The sequence below is a fragment of the Hoplias malabaricus genome, chromosome 1 (genome assembly GCF_029633855.1).
Source record: "Hoplias malabaricus isolate fHopMal1 chromosome 1, fHopMal1.hap1, whole genome shotgun sequence".
NCBI lineage: Eukaryota > Metazoa > Chordata > Actinopteri > Characiformes > Erythrinidae > Hoplias > Hoplias malabaricus.
In genome coordinates this window covers 16,737,843-16,755,980 of record NC_089800.1, presented here as the reverse complement: position 1 = coordinate 16,755,980, position 18,138 = coordinate 16,737,843, and the positions used below count along the sequence as shown (strand labels likewise).

Sequence of the window (18,138 nt, the reverse complement as noted above, 5' to 3'; positions counted from 1 at the left end):
GTACTTGTCAAACGTCTCTCATTTGAAAGCACTCTTTCAAATGAGATTTCAGACTGAAAAGCCTTTTTAGAATGTGTGTAATTTCCTGTAGGTTTTTCAAGTAAATAAACTTAGATGTTTTTCTTTGAGGACCCTTGTTCAAATGAGACCTTATTATGACGTATTGTATGACGTTAAAAAAATCCTTCACCGAGGTTCAGCATTCAGGAATCATTGGTCTGTTCTTTCAGGTGACGGTTCCTTTAGAAACAATTGCAAAAATGACTTTCAAGTACATTTCAGTGGTTTCTAAGGTGTCAGAGAGGTTCTTTGGAACTGTTGAAGAACCGCTGTTTCCTGTATTCTGCATCATGTGTTTTTGTATAAACGGAGATGAGACTGAAAGTGTAAAATGTTTTATTCTGATGTTTTTATACTGTTCAACAGTCACAATACAACAGACACTCATACAATCGACCAGGAGACACAGGAACACTGGGATTCAGAGGCTGCTGTCCAAGAGGTGAGCGCTGGTTGGATGGAGGATGAGGAGTCTTACTCTTCGGCGTCGTTCAACGCGTTTTTCCTCAAAATATGTCCGCGTGAGAACCACAGACGGCCCCAACTCAGCCTCCAACCTTCACCCTCACATCCGTCTAATACACACAGGCCTTTACCGCACTTCTCTCTGAAAAGGAACTAAATATATAGATCTGTTTTATCTGATACACTGTAAATGCAGCTGGATATAATCAGGAATGTTTAGTACAGGCCTAAACTACCCAAAGAAAAGGCAAAACCAAAGTCAAAGTCATGCTTTTTTTAAGAACATACACGTTTTAAAATACAAGCAACGCCTTCTGGATTAGTTTGGTTTTTAGGGGGAAATAAATGATAAACGAGGGCCAAAGGAAAGGGACGTGTTTGTTATAAAAAAAAAAAAGTATTTTCTACAAAAAATATAAATAAAAAAAATACAAAACGATTCTGCAAACGCGACTCCAGATGTGAGTGAAATACACACGGCACTTCGTGTATGTTAACGCTACACTGTGCAGTACACGTTCAGAACTCGAGAACCTTAGCTATAAACACAGCTACGTAGATGCGGCGTTGGCATGGAAACGTGTTGAAGTTTGCGCACCCCCGGTCAGTTTCTACGGTGGTTTCAAAATAAGCACACATTCCCTAAAATATATTTAAAATGACGTTTTAAAATTGTGTTTATTTACTAAATTAAAATAAAACGACTAGTAATAATAATAATAATTTTATTTTAAAAATGTGGCCTGTGCTGTAATAATGACACGCTTTATATTCCATAGCAGTTCCTCAAAGAGTCAGTCAAATTAATAGTAATCTTAAAGACTTCCACTAAAGTGTGCACGTGTGTTTTGCACTTTTACACCTGGTTTATCTCGGAGCTAAATCCCTGAGATTATGGGACGTCTAACAAAACGTTGTCAGCTTCTTGCTCTGTGAAGTGTCAAATAACCAGTTCCTTCTGAACTCGCCACTTTAAAACCGCTTGTCATTTATTGGTCGACACAACGAGGGGAGACAGCTAAATATCTAAATAAATCAATAAAATGTAGAGTATGCCTCTTTCGTCATCGCCACTCTTTACAGTGTAGAGGACGCGTCCTCAGAAAATAACAACAGCATGACGTTTGTTTGGAAATCCGACTCAAGAAAAGAAACAGAAACAACCCCAACATGATTTCAGTTTGGAATCTGGGGTGTGTTGGGGATGAGGAGGGGATGCACAAACTCTTGCCACAGAGTCTTGAAGTCCCAGAATCTCGGAATCACTCGAAATCCATCGGAAACCCTCGGAATCAGCCGGATGACGTCGAGGAGCCGTTGAGGGAGGGTTTGCGCGCCTTGCCGCTGAAGGGGAACTGAGGCGCGGCGCTGGGAATGGACGAGGACCCATTCATGGAACCGGAGAGGTGCGGGAAGCGAGTGGACTGCAGCGGGGAGGAGGTGGACGGAACCCCCGCGGGACTCGAGCCCTTCTCGCTGGAAGAGTCGCTTTCCGAGCGCGGGAGGGTATCCGGGACCTGCGCGAGCTTCATCTTCTTACAGTTGGGTCTCACCCGGTACTTCAGCGGCAGAGGACCGTTCTTAGAAACATCGAGCAGATATTAACGTGAGCTACTGTACAATGACAGTATAAATACACATGCTGCACGCGCTTATACAACCTCTACCTCATGTTCATGACAACACAACACACACCACAATGATCAAAGACAAACGTTTGACTGAATGAGACACTGATTTTGAGGTTTTTAAAAGGCTCACTACATAATGAGAAAAGGTGGGACCAGTTGAGGACCGCTGATTTAGGTTCTTCGCTTTTCTTTTGATCTCTGCTTATTTTCACACTTATTCTTTACTTTATAAAGGCAGAGCTGAAGGAATTTGCAGACAGAGATAACTATTATTTTTTAAAAAGTGAAAACCCTCCAGAAACTTAAGTATTACAGGAAAAGTATTACAGCTGAGCCAGCTTTAATATATATATATAAGTTTGCCTTAAAAAACTTCTCTAAACATGAGTCTGAAAAAAAAATCTGACAAAGAAAAAATTGTTCCATAAAATCACAAAGATGTAGATTGATTTTTACAGTACTGGAAATTTAAAAAATTGTGGTATTTTCTGCACATTGTAGAAAAACTAAGTTTAAAAATCCCTGAAAAATTATATAGAAAACAAAATGTGCTATGGCTTTTCCACACAATTCTTACTTTTAAAATCAACGTTATTCCAGGGGATGTGTGATGTTTTCACTAACACACCACTAAGCTAAAAATGCATTTGACAGCAAGGTCAAAACAGGAGATAAAATTGTGAACGATTATTTGCTTGAGATTTCTCACCCTTCTCCACGTGTAAATGTAAGCAATGTCCATTAATGTGTAGTAATCTTTCAGCGGCTCGTCCTCATACATAACTTCAATCTGCAGAAAAATGACAGAAGAGACAGTGGCATCCTGTTATGGCACAGATTCCTGAAATAGAGGAAAATCCCCTGAAACATGGTTTAAAATGTGCAATGTACCACAAACTGAAGAGATGGCGAAATAATATTGTAAACTGTGTAATTTTGGAAAGCCAAACTACTACAACAACACCCCAATCCCTAGGAATTAAAGTCTGGAAAATAACCCACCTGGAAGCTACAGGGAATATCCATCTTACTTCGCAGAAATTTCCTCAAATGCATCACAGTCATAGCAGCGGGACACTGTAAGTACCTCTTGTTATTTACCTTGGAAAGAACCAATCAGAAACACATCTCAGAAAAGGAGTAGTACAAACATCAGGCTTTTCAACAAACTGGAAAAACTGGAGCATGCGGTTACAGTTAAACTGAACTAATAATCTGAACATGATGATTACTTTTAATATTAAACAATATTAAAAATGATCTCCATTAGGAGCAGGGCAAATACTCTCACCTCTTCTTTTGTCGGTTTGTCCTCTGTGCTGCTTTGCTGTCTCGGCCTAAAATAAAAATCATAAATAATTAAGCCCTGAAATTATACAAAGGACAAACTGTGCTTGCAGCAGATGAAAATACACACCTTGGGTCAAAAAACTCAATGGAGAGGCTGATAATCTCATCGTCCGTGATGATCCTCTTGTCTTCGTCTGCAACCTCTCCACGATCCTCATTGGACCCATTAGCAGCTGGAAAAAAATGATAAAAAAAAAAATAAAAATAAAAATAAAAATGTATCATGTTTTAAGTTTACTACATCATTACATAGTTTACACACAGCAGCTGTCCTTCACACAGTGAACATTTCACAGCGAATGAAGTGCACAAGGAAATGAATAGTTTTACACTGACTTCCATTGAAATATATATATATATGTAGGTAGGTAGGTAGGTGTTTATAGATGTATCTATTAAATAATAATAGCATGTAAACTGTTAATAAACAAGTAAAAAATAATGTACTATCTACTGATGGATGTTCAGCATAGAAATCTCTCCTCCGTTTCATTTCATCTGCAAGAAAGAAAGGAAAGGAAGAGCTCTAAGTGAGGAGAAGAGGGATATTGTCACTGAACAGTTTTACATCTTTGTCCAAATGTCTACCCCTGGTATTTAATGTCGCTTACTTTTGAAGAGCCCTGGAACCAATTTGTACACGATGTCCTGGAGAGTTTTGTCTGACCTGAGAGAGTGGAAAACACCCACTTAGTTGTGTACATTTTTATCTGAGCAGCAACTGCAGAATCAAAGGTTTTATTTACTATACGCAATACTTCCAAGTTTATATTTAATATTCTCATTTAACATCGGAGTCCTTTGGATACAGTTTACTGTGTCTGTTATAATGGCCACAATATCAATACATACAGTAGATATAGGGATAGACTACAGGTTATTTAGAGTAGTTATGGCTGATTCTTTTACAACAGAAACCACAGGAGATATGAAAAACTACGTGCTTATCAGACATCATTCCTCTTCCTCAATACATTCACTAAGGGAGTGATGGGGAAAAAATGGATCATGGCTCACCTTATGTTGAGAAGGGGCTTTGTTTTGTGCACCTGGACGTCACATATGGGGCAGTACTTACTGGTCTCAAGGTACCGGACAATGCACATTTTACAGACTGATGAATCAAAGGAGAGAACAGGAGTCATCAGGTGAGGTGTGACTGAACCTGGTGGAAGCAGGTGTTGAGCAGGTACTTACAAGAATGCAGGCATTCTATGATTGTGGTGGCATCAATGAAGTACCCCCCACAAAGGACACACATCAGGTGAGGGTTGAGTTCAGTGATCTTGATCCTTGTTGTGCGATGCATTGTCATGGAAGGGTTTAACGCCTAGAGATAGAGAGAAAGAGAGAGAGAGAGAGAGAGAGAGATATTCAGCTAGACTGATGGACAGTCCAAAATCACCATGATGTCTCTGTCCAGAGAAAAGCATGTACCTCCATTTTTACTGCATCTTGTGAACACAGCTGCTGTCACTGACACTTTGTGAAAATGCCATGGTGAATGGACCAATAGAAATGCTCCAAAAAAAAAGTTAATGAAAAGTTAATGAGGTTTTGTCCTTCTCTTGTAGGGGAACTACTTTGGAGAAACATGTTTTTCTTTGGACAGACACACACGCACACACACACAAGGACAACAAGACCACAGACTACACACTATAGAACACAGCATCCGACACAGCCCGGTTCTACCCACCCCTCTGAGCTGATTTGGGGTATTTAAGCAGTGGCATTTTTCCTGAACTGCCACTCTGAGTTCAGCAGAGCTCGGGGATGCTTTCTGTTTCTATAGCAACATCGGTCCTTTCCACGTGGCGACGAATTAAACCGCAGCAATGGAAACGCGTATCTACGGATGCAGGGTTCAGTTTGGAACCGCGCTGTTTTGCCCAGCACTGGGTCTGAATTGGACACGCGGTTGGAGGTCAGCTCGCTGGTGCTGGGCAGTGAAGCCAAAAGACGGCTCAGTGCTCCTTTTTCCCTTGCAGCATCCTACCGGAGCCGCAGGGAAACACGGGCGGGCACGGACTAAAAGAAGCATGCGTAGACGAAACTTTCTTCACGGGCTTGGCGCCCAGTTCATCACAGACTTGGCAAGAGATGACCATCAGGTTCCTCCGGGTTCGTGAAGGCACGAAGATCTCCAAAATCCCCATTGGTTTCAGTAATGAAGACACCGCTTTATATTCCCACCGGCAGCAGATCGTTCCACACGCGCCAGGGGAGATCAGGCTGGACGCTGTGACCAAAGAAAACCAAAAGGAATGGGATCCAAAAGCAGGGAACATGCGGAGAAACGACCGAACAACACGTCTGACCAGCACTAACGCAACCTTATACCTAGCCGTTAATTTGCGTTGCGCCAGTGAGGAGCAGCCTTGTCCTCATCAGTGTGGGCTCCGTGATGACCACGAGGGATAATCTGTCAACAGCTGCAGTCCAGTCAAAACATCGGCTCTGTCTGATACTGCACCGGGCTTCTGTCCATTCCCTGGCCCCAGGTTAATGACAGCGGGAGAACAGCACACCGTCGTTTACACAGACCTCGGTTTAAATATCACCTCCAGTGCTGTGTGTTTTGAATCCGTGGGGGTTGAGTAAACAGACGCCCCCCATAACGTCCTCCACAAACGCCCCTGACTGCTGCAAGGGAGTAAACACAGGTGCACCTTGACAAACGTTAAGGGTTTTTTGTAGTTTACCAGGTTTAATTTAAACCCGATATTTCCCCTTAGAACCGCTCTTCAGCTCACTCCGCACAGGACTGAGTTTGGGCTTAATTTATCCGGATAAACTGGGAAACCCTGCTTTGTGTCTTTACCGTCCGTGATTCTTCAGAGTTGAGAACTGCCCAAATGTCCCTCAGCTCTATGCAGGCTTGAGTTTGAGCTTAGTAGATCTGGCTAAACTGAGAATTCGTGCCTAGTGCAAAGCCCGAAGCTGCCTGAGAAACAAAGGCAACTGGTCAAGCCTCATACAACAACATTGATCTGCGTCTTATTCTTGATCCTCAGCGCAGGACTAGACACACTGTTAAAATTTAGGCTACTTTGATTTACACCTGATCCACCAGGCCCCGTCAAATCCCACACCCGAGGTCTGACGGAGACAAGAGACGAAGACACGAAGCGTAAAAATGTCAACAGCGTTTTTATTTAAAAAAAAATAAAAAAGCCAAACTGATCAATGACGTTGAAGCCAGAACAGAAAATGCACCGCCTGATAAAATGAAGCTCTCAGACTATAAACCCAGCTCTCAACATCGGCCTCATCTTTAAACCCCAGGTTTAACGATCCGAGCAGCGAGTAAACAGGCTGCAGCGCGAGCCCCGTGCAAGCCCCCCTCCGACACGTGCCACACTATTGTCAATGAAATAACAACAACAAACAACAACAACAAACAGCTACACCGAACCCACAGCGCTCGGAAACGCACGAGGGTTTTACAGAGTGCGGTCTGCACATTTCACCCGCCTTTATATTAACGAATGATTCTCATAAACGCACGCGCTCCCCGTGCGCGAGCCGCCTCTTCTCAGCCTCCAGCTGCTGGATTTAAGTTCCTCCAAGTCGCAAACCGAGCTTTTTTCCTATTAGAGCAAACCCAACGCCTCCTGCACCCCTCAGAGACCCCGGCTCTATAACGTGTACGGGATGGGAGCATCACTCGGGCTCGGAATAAGCAGAAAACGCGTCTGATCGCGCGCCCATCCGAGCCAGGTCGCGTGCTCGGGACGAAGCAGAAATCGTGAACAAAGCGCGTGAACGCGAGAATAAAACGACAAAAGACTAATTAAACGCTGCGCGCGGCGCCACGCGAAGAGAAGTCATGATAAACACGGCGTCAATAAAGAGCCGCAATAGCGATCGCGTGCGCGATTTCAAACATCACACCACGTACACACATACACATACACACATACACACACACACACACACACACGTACTTCCACATACACAAAACGTAAAAGGGCGCACGCGGTCCACACACACACACACAGAAGAAAAAAGGACGCACCTGGCGGCGCAACAACCCTGGACTTTCCTTCAGAGCGCTTAAGTTGACGGAGAGAAGGAAGGAGAAAGAGGGGAAAGAAAGAGAAAAGAGACAGAGAGAAGGAGGGAGGGATGGAGGGAGGGAAGAGGAGGAGGAGAGGAGGAGAGGGAGGAGGGGAGGGAAAAAAAGTCGATCACCAGCAAACGAGCGCGAGCCGAGCGGCCATCTTGAAAACGGAACTGCTGCAGACGCTGTCAGTCGCGAGCCGAGCTGCGAAAGTCGCGAGCATTTCGCGGTGAAATTGCGCCAAGCCTCGCGCACCAAACCCTCGCGCTGGCCTGTTGCCACCCCCTCACGCGCGGTGGCCTAAAAGCTCGCGGCGAGACCTCTGGTGCCGATGCTCGGTGCGTTGCTCGCGCAGTGCTGGCGCGCGCAGGCTTTCTTTGCGCGTTTTGCTCTCGCGATCGGATTCCCGGCGCTGAAAGCTGAAAGCCTCGCGCAAACTGACTCCGGCCCCCAAAATGGCTTGCAGTGCGCCCGCCCCCGTGCGTCACGTGGTACCGCTCCTTAAGGGCGTCCTGGGAATATGTGTCGGTGTATTGTTAGTGGATGAGTGGGGGCGGCGAACGTTGGGTTCACGCGCAGCACTTAATTTCTTCACGTAGCGGCTGTTTTTGATTCTTAGTGATGTTTGATGTTTATTTCCACCGCGTGCCTCCTCAGCAGCTCATGGTGGTCTGGAGTGAGAAACTGATGTGGAAACACTGAAGCCTTAAAAACGGCTATTCACAGGTTCTTCAGCAAAGCCACTGGTTCTAAAGAGAACCTTCGTGTAAATTAAAAAAAAAAAACTTTTCCACAGTGGTTTGTTCTGTAAACAAACATTGTTCAAAAATCATTGGAAATTCATCAGAAAAACCCCAACTCACGAGTCAAAACTGTCACCTTTCTGCAACATTATCTTAAAACGGTGGTTCAAGATTAAATTTTAATATTTTTAGAACTATGAGTTCTATACAGAGACAGCTGTATGATGGAACGACTCTTCAGACTAGAAAAGAATATATGGATGGTTCCAGATCTTATATTTTAAACGGTTCTAGCACCAAAACGGGTTTTTCTTGTGTTATGACGCAGGTTGAAACGACTTAAGAGCTTGTTTTGGTGTTAGAACCACGTAAATTAAACAAGTCTTTAATCTAGAACCTTTAATAAAGACAGTCCGTAGAATCCTGATTTTGGAAGAAATGCACACGCCATGAAATTTTCAAGTGTTTGGAGTTTCTGATGTTTTTTTTTTTTTTACTTTTTTTCACTTTTGCTGCGTTATTTTTTAATATTCAAACCTAAATCCAGAGGCGGGTACACTCTTAGAAAAGGGTTCTCAGACACAGACCATAGTGGAACCCGTTTTTAAGGCCATGTAGAATATTATTTACAATATTTAGATTGGGAAAGGCTAAGAATATCCCATCCTTTCAAATGGTCGTTCAGGGTCCTGTTTAAATACTGAGAAGCGTCTGTGGTAGAACTCCGGGGAACATCCAGCGTCTTTCGACACCGGAACTGAAGTGTGGACCCCTCTGTTCTTCTCTATCGGTTTCATTTAAAAAAGCTGAAGCTACTGAGTCAGCGTAGGGACCCGATCAGACAGCAGCATCGACAATAAAAACCATCACATCACACAGGAAAGAGAACTGGAGACTGAGGTCATACAGAAGAACAGTAACTGAGGAGAGAGCGGAGTCTTTTATTCAGTCGAGTGCGCGTTTTACGGTTTGAAAACAGGTAACATCCCGCCAGTAATTATTTAAGTACAGTATCTTCTTCAGTTGAGCGTCGATAGTTGTCTGATGGGTCACGTCTCTGTGGACTCTGTGGAGTTCTGGATGGTCACTGAGACTCATACCTTTAATCAGTGACAAGGTAAAGACTGGGGACGTGTGTATTTCACGTCTTAAGCTTGTTACTCTCAACCTCGCGCTGTAACCGAGGTTTAAGCAGACCTCTGACATCTCTATTAGCATGTATTAATGAACAGATGTTAAGTTTGCCTTTAAAAAAAGGGGACATAGCTCTGCTGTCAACGTTAACGTCATCCACACTCCAGCGACTATAGAAGAGCACTACTGGAACGGTCTTTACTGGAGCTGCTCGCTGTTACTGTGCTTAGTCCTAAATAATATATATCCCAGGGTATTCACACACTTCAGTGATGTGAATCACCATATATATACAGACATACAGCACATCCCAAAGATCACGACTGCAACGCAAACGTTTTGGATCATGTTTTATTTTATGAAAAAAGGAATCATAGAAAGAGCAGATAGAAACAATCCTCGGTGTGTCCGCTGGGATCGAATGTGGTGAGGGGTGTCCCGCCGCCTTTCGGGTCTTCAGAGCTGGGTGGCTCTCTCCACGCTCTTCGCTGCGTCCTTCATCTTCCCCACTAAATCCTAAACAGGGTTCAGATCACAGCCAAAGCTTTGTCACTTTTCCAGACACCCATTTCCATGTATTTTATATCCCCAAACAATTAGAACAATTGCATCAATGTTTAGAAATTACACTGACGTGACATCAGCTGACTCAGACAAGCTCCGTGCACTCTTGATATTGATATAAATTAAGAAACAATTCTCTGTAATCATTATATAATTACTTGTCCTCAAATCCACCCTGACACCCTGCTGCACATCTCTATCTATCTCTCTCTCACTCTCTCTCTCTCTCTCTCTTTCTCTCTTTCTCTCTGCATTGTGTTTCGGGGTGGTACCCCAAAAAAAAGTGAACCATCTGGGGGTTATGTGGTCGTGGAGACCACTGCTTTAATTAAGTCACTCTTTAATTTACATTTCATTTGCGTTTCTCCAGACAAAGACGTGGCAAAACAACAAACTGCCGTGAACCATAAATACAGGCACTTCATCGGTAAAACAGACCTGCCTCATCAACATCTTTGTTCATTTATTAAGAACCTCTACATCCCGCAGTTCATATTTAAAATTCAGCGGAGAGGAATAACCCAAAAGGAGCATGTGATAAGGTCGAGGGAAGGGCTGCTGAATAGATGTAAATAAGAGCCACCCAGACCTTCTTTCGAGGCCAAAAGTTGAACGTTTGTGTTGAAAAGAAAACAAAATGATATAAATAAAGATGGTGGGATAAACTGGCCGTCTCGATCGATGATTTAGATCATTTCTACTGCTGTGTCCCTCAGCTCCTTGAAAATACAGATTTGAAAGATATACAAGAACTGAAAAAGTGTAAGGAGCATAGCGTGGGGTGGATTAACTGCCCGATGAATTTCTACGTGTACTCGTCTTAAATTAATTTATGCAACTAAACTAAATAAATAAATAAATAAAAGCCATAAACATACAAATTTATAAATGACACTTGGCTCGGAAAACGTGGAGGTGATTAAATCTGAGCCAGGGCCGTTCCCAGAAAGAGGTATTTAAAAATATATACGTCTTCAGCATAATGACTGTCAGGAAGATGATTTAGATCACGCTAATTCAGCGCCTTGGTAAATTACTAATGGTGTGTGTTTAAGGGCAGCAGTGTGTTTGTGGAAATCAAAAGCTGACACTAAAGCAGGCCATTTACCCATGAAAACCCCAAACAGCTGGACAAACAATTACATTTAAATCAACTCCAGATCAACGTTTTTTTTAAATGCTGCAACTAAATTCTCAACGTTAAAAAAGGTGGAAAGTTCAAAAGTGAACAAATGAAAAACTACACACAAATCCTCGGGGCTGACCATGGCTTGTTGATCAGAAACAAGGCTGGATTTATTTTAATATTCATTGTGAAAGGATTTAAATCCATGCTGTAATGGATTCAGATTGTGACACACTCAAAAACACACACTGAACACTTAATAAATGTCTTTAGGTAGTCTAACAAACAACATTCTTTTCACAGGTATCATCATATCAACAATCCAAGCTCTTTCTGCTTTAACTGGAATTAGGGCAAGCTCACAATTTCCTGTTTCTTTGTCTTTAAAAAAGATCATTTGTTTCATGACAAGCCTGGTGTTCTCAGAACCATGGATTAAAAGGGAATCTCAGTTTTCAAAGAAGTTTTACCACTAAATTGTTGAGTGAGCTTTTGATTTCTAGTCAACTTCGTTTGTTTTAAATGATTAGGAATATGCAGCTTATACAGTACTAAGGCATCACAATTAGTAATGACTTTTAGTATAAATACTTCTAAAAAGATCACTCCAGATATTCACATTTGTAGATTATGAAACTTTGATTGGTATGAATTTTAAAAAGGCAAACTATATTTACTACACATTGTACGAACAATGGAAATGGTCTTCTAGTAAAATATGTAGATTTCACATTGAGACCATGCTGCTGAGAGATGGTTTGGGCCATGCAGAACATTGTCTCCAACAAGATCTACTGGTTTCTGTGTTTCCAGAAATTCCACTATTTTACCATCATCACAAATGAAAACAACAGATGTTTTAAGTCTTATCCAGGAGAGGTGAATATTTCTAAGCATTCGTTATAAAACCGTGTAAAATAAAATACATGAGATGAAATGGGGTGTATGAAATCAACACAGCTTGACTTTAACTATAAAATATTTCTATATGAATTGTAAATAACTAAAAAAAAAAAAAAAAGTACTGAATATGTACCTTTGAGGCTACCACCACAGTGACAGTTTTTCTGAAAGTGTACTTTCATGTCCAGTCAAATATTTCACACCAACACCCTATACATCACTTTGTTTACGTCATCCAGTAAAGTCCCTTTAACCTTCCACCACTTGTCTCTGCTAAAATGAATTTGGACTCAAGCTGGGTGTCTAAAATATTTAAACTTCAGCTTTTTAATTAAATATACATTAGACATGCCATGCCATGCTGCAAAGTCAAGAAAACAGCCTGGAGACAAATACACTTCAGACTCTTATGTGCAGGGCTGTCAGTGTGGTTCAGGTGACTTATGGAGGCTCATTGTTTCCATTGGATATAAATCTAAGGATTTCCTTCTGGTGGAAACAGATTAACATTTTATGCAACTGTCTGATGTTATCATCTTAAATAAATACCTGAAGTTGCTCCAACGTGCAACTAAAATTTAATTCTGAAGTCGTTCCCTCACTTTCGCCATTCTGTAAAATATCAGTTTGGTGTTAGTGCCAATTCTGGAACATTGGAAACAGAGGAATAAATGAATCAATTTTAAGCAGAATGTAGAATACACAGACACATACCTCAAGGTTGAATGAGATGAGGTAAGATGGTTGATTGACCTTATGCACATGGCCATTCTAATACAAAAAAAAAAACACAAGTCTCAAAGGATGGTATTAGTTTTGTCATCTCCTTTAATAGTTAACCGAAATGGCATCTTACCTTTATGCAATACTCCAGACGCCACGAGGCATCAGTTATGTGTGGGGGGCATCTGTCAATACTAGAAAGAAAAACAAAGGCAAGTGAAAACTGATGATTAGTACATATTCCATTCCTTTTAGACCACAGGGTGTACACGAGGTCAGCTGACCAACACAAGTTAAGATTAAGACAAGAATTCTCAAAGGCTATTCTTCATTGCTAATACAATGTAATCCAAAACTAAGTTACAAAGCTTAATCCGTGATGCTGACACCAGCCCACATTGTATTAGCTACAATGTCAGATCAATTCAGGCTATAAATATTTATGAAAAATTCAACCTGTAATTTGATTAGATTAGTTTCAACATTGTCATTGTGCAGAGTACAGGTACAATGACAAATGCAGTTTGCCTTACAAAATACAGTATATTAACAAATAAAGTGCAGATATAAAAGTGACTATAGCAATTTGGGATGTTGGGGTATAAAAAAATAAAAATATATAGAATGTATGTATGCATACATTAGGGATGCGCCGATCTGATATTCAGTATCGGTCCGATTCTGGCCTAAATTGCTGGATCGGATATCGTAAAGGAACAAAACATGCAATCCGATCCATTAAATATATATAAAAAAATAATAATAATAATAATTTTTGGGTGAAATTTGCAACAGGCCGTAAGCCAATGCAGCACTTTCGCATAGGACCGGCAGGCATCACGTGATAGAGCGATTGTTGTGAGAGGCTTGTAAAGCAGTGTGGAGAAGACAGCAAGACCGCCCAGTGTCTCACGAGGTGGTAGCAGTGGTGGGAACTTTAACACCACAAACATATTTGTATTTTTTATACTGGAAAAGTTTTTATACAAGTGTTAAGTTTTGTATAGAGATTTCACTGAGTTGAATTTCAGGTTTCATGTGATGGAAAAAGATTGAACTGGCAGCCATCTTACTACTAGTTGAGGGTCACAAAAAGCCATGTTTGCACTACTTTCATTTTGAATATTACTTTAGATCCTTATATTTAAAGTTTTGCTTTAAGTTTTAAAATTTCAGGATAAATGTCTGAATAGTGTTGACCAGCTAAATGCTGTGAAAAGTTATGTTTAAATAAAAAAAATCAGTATTGGCAACTGAACTGTGTTTTGGGTGCAATGTATTTCTTGCAAGTGAGTATAATATAATGTTACAATACTTTGACTGTTGACTTATGTAAAAGGCACCCAAAGTTTTTTTTTTTTTTTTTTCAAAGCAATTATTTAAAAAAAAAAAAAAGAAATCGGATTAGTACACACACAGTGTTGGACAATGAAACTGAAACACCTGTCATTTTACTGTGGGAGGTTTCATGGCTAAATTGGACCAGCCTGGTGGCCAATCTTCATTAATTGCACATTGCACCAGTAAGAGCAGGGTGTGAAGGTTCAATTAGCAGAGGGTAAGAGCACAGTTTTGCTCAAAATATTGCAATGCACACAACATTATGGATGACATACAAGAGTTCAAAAGAGGGCAAATTGTTGGTGCACGATTTGCTGGCGCATCTGTGACCAAGACAGCACGTCTTTGTGATGTATCAAGAGCCACGGTATCCAGGGTAATGTCAGCATACCCCCAAGAAGGACGAAACACATCCAAAAGGATTAACTGTGGACGCAAGAGGAAGCTGTCTGAGAGGGGTGTTCGGGTGCTAACCCGGATTGTATCAAAAAAAAACATAAAACCATGGCTGCCCAAATCACAGCAGAATTAAATGTGCACTTCAACTCTCCTGTTTCCACCAGAACTGTCCGTCAGGAGCTCCACAGGGTCAATGTACTCGGCCTGGCTGCTATAGCCAAACCTTTGGTCACTCATGCCAATGCCAAACGTCGGTTTCATTGGTGCAAGGAGCGCAAATGTTGGGCTATGGACAATGTGAAACATGTATTGTTCTCTGATGAGTCCACCTTTACTGTTTTCCCCACATCCGGGAGAGTTACGGTGTGGAGAAACCCCAAAGAAGCGTACCACCCAGACTGTTGCATGCCCAGAGTGAAGCATGGTGGTGGATCAGTGATGATTTGGGCTGCCCTATCATGGCGTTCCCTTGGCCCAATACTTGTGCTAGATGGGCCAAGGACTGCCAAGGACTACCGAACCATTCTGGAGGACCATGTGCATCCAATGGTTCAAACATTGTATCCTGAATGCGATGCCGTGTATCAGGACGACAATGCACCAATACACACAGCAAGACTGGTGAAAGATTGGTTTGATGAACTTGAAAGTGAAGTTGAACATCTCCCATTGCCTGCACAGTCACCAGATCTATATATTATTGAGCCACTTTGGGGTGTTTTGGAGGAGCGAATCAGGAAACATTCCCTCCACCAGCATCACGTAGTGACCTGGCCAATATCCTGCAAGAAGAATGGCTTAAAATCCCTCTGACCACTGTGCAGGACTTGTATACGTCACTCCCAAGACAAATTGACGCTGTTTTGGCCGCAAAAGGAGGCCATACACCATGCTAATAAATTATTGTTGTCTAAAACCAGGTGTTTCAGTTTCATTGTCCAACCCCTATCTATATCTATCTATATATCTATATCTATCTATCTATATACATACATGCATGCATACACACACACATAAATAATTATATATATATATATATATATATATATATATATATATATATATATATAAGAGAGAGAGTGTACATATAAATATCTATATACAAGTAGAGAGAATTAGCATCCAGGATACATCTCTACATAACTGACCTTGACAAAAGACTTTCCAGGTTTCTTTTGTTTTTCTGAAAAATAAATAAATAAAAGTGAACCATTCTTACTCTACAAATAATTTACAAAATTAGACATATTCAGTGAAAGGGGTTAGACCTCACCTGGAATAAAGTATAAAAGGCATCCACCCTCTCTGTATCAAACCTGACATCCTCAAGGCACGAACTGTAAAGACAAATGTTGGTCATTTTGTTGAAATGGACACTAAACTACTGCAGGAATAACGGTTGACAAAGCATGAAATCATTACCTGATGGTTGACTTGTCTGCATTTTGCTTTACCGCTTCTAGTATAAAAGTGGTTATTGCGATATGACAGTGTTTCAGAAGCGCTTGATCAATGTTCTTCAACTGGGAGTGATCTATGATGAGTGGAAACAAAGTAAAGTCATCTGATATATATATGAGAGAGAGAGAGAGCGCAAGAGCTTTTGCTGAATTAAAGTCTAACATTAATATAAACTGTTATATGGCCGGGGCATCCCTTTCTGAATCAACTTATAATCCTATGGACAGCAGAGAGAATCACAAGGGCTACCTCAACATATCCCAGAGCTCCACTGCACCCCAGCTCAATGCTACAGGGATTTTTATCTCCCTAGACAACTCTATGGGCATGGAGAGTTTAGGCTCTTGCGTGGCTACTCCTGAGTGTATGTTTATATTTATAATGTTTTTCAATAGAGATAACACCATGTGTGCACCTTAAAGGAACACTAGGTAAGCTTTTTTTTTTTTGTATTGTTTTTTTTTTTTGCTGCTGCTGCTGGGGCTCCCCTAGTGTAATTCATTTGTACAGCACTGTACTGAAATCAATGGAGGGAGATTGGTTCCCTACCCTCCTCCAAAAGTTACATAGTGCAGTTTCTGCAGTGCTGAGCCTGGATTAGTAGCAACAGAGGCTGCGTTCTCCCTGTTACACCTCAGTGGAACATAACAGTGATTTTGAAACTGTAATTTTAATGTGTGTATATTACATAGTATACCTTTAAATTGTGCCTAATTCAGTAATTAGAATAGTCAGATAAGTTTGGATATGTTGGTATTGAGGCAGCACAGCTTTCAGGAACAACTAAAAGTCTTCTACCATCTAGCTGGATGGTTCCTAAGATATGTAAACCTTTTTATCCATTTTTGACATTCACTATTATTCCAGCTAAAGTGTAGGGATATAAACCAGTGTCTGCTGTCTGTAGTGTTGCATAAACAGGCTACACCATATGCCAAGACACTACATTACTGCAATATCTATAGACAGAAAGGCTGTTAGTTTGTCTCTACTGAGATAATTCAGGACATGCTTAAGCAGTTTTAATGAGATTCTGACACAGCAGAACAATGCATCATGAATACACAGAGAGGTATGTATGCCTTTTCCTCCATATCTACAAAAATACAATTCTCTCATTAATGTCTTCTCTTTTTATCCTACATCCATTACATTCTGTTCTTCTATCGTAGGTAAAAAATAATAATAATTACATCTCGGTTGTCAGCAGTGTCTAGAATGATGCTGACGGCTACAATACGTGCTAAGATGCTAGCTTAGCCTACTATCTATACAGACTATTAGACTTACTGTGATGTTTAAAGGGACTTAAGCTAATTGTAATCAACGATAACGCTTTATATAAGTTAAGCAGTGGTTTATTAAGGATCTTTACTGAAATACAGCAGTGGAACAGCACAGTTAGCTGATCCCTCATCATCCCCAATGTAAACAAACCCTAAGATAGTGGAGTAAAAAAGGGGAGAAAATATCAGTCTTACCCAGAGCACCGTGACACCTGGAGGACAGCAGAGTGTCGAAGGCCGTTTCAATGAATATAGAGAAAGATTTGAAGTCGAATGAAGCCGAATCTGCTAACGTTTGCAGCCCCTTCACCACAGACTCTGACAACTCCATTTTGTGTGAAGCGCGGTCACGTGAACGCGTCACCTGATCAGGGAGCTCGATAGATGTTAAACGTTATGTACTGCACATCTTAGCGCTTATTCTGAGGTAAAGAATTGTGATTTGCTAAATAAAATGGCCGGGAAATAGCTGAGGAAGTGATGCAAAAGCGCTCGGAGTAATTAAATAAGAACCAATTATAATAAACTGCATAAAATCACATAAATATTAGCTTGAGGGGTATAACACAAAGCAGTATTTCTCAGTTGACCAGATAATTTAAATTCCCTGAAGTCCAAAAAGTAACTTGTCCAACAGCAAAAGAGTTGAGGGACGTTCCTATAGGAAAAGCCTCAATTTGGGGTTTATCGGAGAGACATCTTGTTTTCTGTTACACTTCTCTGTCTCTGTATCCCCTGTATAGAACCCACATGCCATAAAATTGTCAAAACGTGTCTGAATTGCAAATATCACTGTGTCAAACCATGCACTGGTCCAGGAGTCTATAATTCAAGAATCAAGTTAAGCAAGAACTCTATAGTGTAGGGATATATTTAGAATCCAGGC

At 41.1% G+C, this 18,138-nt stretch overlaps 2 protein-coding genes across 4 annotated transcripts; both read right to left on the bottom strand.

Moving 5' to 3' along the window:
• Window positions 1-390: 390 nt before the first annotated feature.
• Window positions 391-8,009, bottom strand: bmi1a (bmi1 polycomb ring finger oncogene 1a). Of its 3 annotated transcripts, none has more exons than XM_066660519.1 (10): window positions 4,944-7,408; window positions 4,704-4,836; window positions 4,524-4,620; window positions 4,118-4,173; window positions 3,954-4,004; window positions 3,574-3,679; window positions 3,448-3,493; window positions 3,159-3,257; window positions 2,866-2,946; window positions 391-678 (listed from the first exon to the last, which is right to left on the bottom strand). In XM_066660519.1, exons 1-10 carry the CDS (start codon window positions 4,947-4,949, stop codon window positions 535-537), a joined length of 819 nt encoding a protein of 272 aa, XP_066516616.1. In that variant the 5' UTR covers window positions 4,950-7,408; the 3' UTR covers window positions 391-534. The 3 variants fall into 3 exon arrangements, with proteins under 3 accessions (XP_066516616.1, XP_066516545.1, XP_066516466.1); XM_066660448.1 differs by lacking the exon at window positions 4,944-7,408 and adding an exon at window positions 7,528-8,009 and having other exon boundaries at window positions 536-2,105; XM_066660369.1 differs by having other exon boundaries at window positions 536-2,105; window positions 4,944-7,407.
• Window positions 8,010-9,794: 1,785 nt separating this feature from the next.
• commd3 (COMM domain containing 3) lies at window positions 9,795-17,640 on the bottom strand. Its single transcript, XM_066660625.1, has 8 exons — window positions 17,448-17,640; window positions 15,928-16,039; window positions 15,779-15,842; window positions 15,654-15,688; window positions 12,899-12,959; window positions 12,757-12,813; window positions 12,592-12,654; window positions 9,795-9,965 (listed from the first exon to the last, which is right to left on the bottom strand). Exons 1-8 carry the CDS (start codon window positions 17,581-17,583, stop codon window positions 9,906-9,908), a joined length of 588 nt encoding a protein of 195 aa, XP_066516722.1. The 5' UTR covers window positions 17,584-17,640; the 3' UTR covers window positions 9,795-9,905.
• Window positions 17,641-18,138: the final 498 nt, after the last annotated feature.

Bases quoted from the DNA above. Each gene is read 5' to 3' on its own strand.
- commd3 (XM_066660625.1), bottom strand. From the start codon at position 17,583: ATGGAGTTGTCAGAGTCTGTGGTGAAGGGGCTGCAAACGTTAGCAGAT. The intron at 16,040-17,447 runs GTAAGACTGATA...CACTCATCATAG, and splicing joins CAGGTGTCACGGTGCTCTGG to ATCACTCCCAGTTGAAGAAC. The intron at 12,960-15,653 runs GTCAGTTATGTA...TTTTCTTTCTAG, and splicing joins CTGGAAAGTCTTTTGTCAAG to TATTGACAGATGCCCCCCAC.
- bmi1a (XM_066660369.1), bottom strand. The intron at 2,947-3,158 runs GTGGGTTATTTT...ATTTTTCTGCAG, and splicing joins ATATTCCCTGTAGCTTCCAG to ATTGAAGTTATGTATGAGGA. The intron at 2,106-2,865 runs GTGAGAAATCTC...GATGTTTCTAAG, and splicing joins ACATTTACACGTGGAGAAGG to AACGGTCCTCTGCCGCTGAA.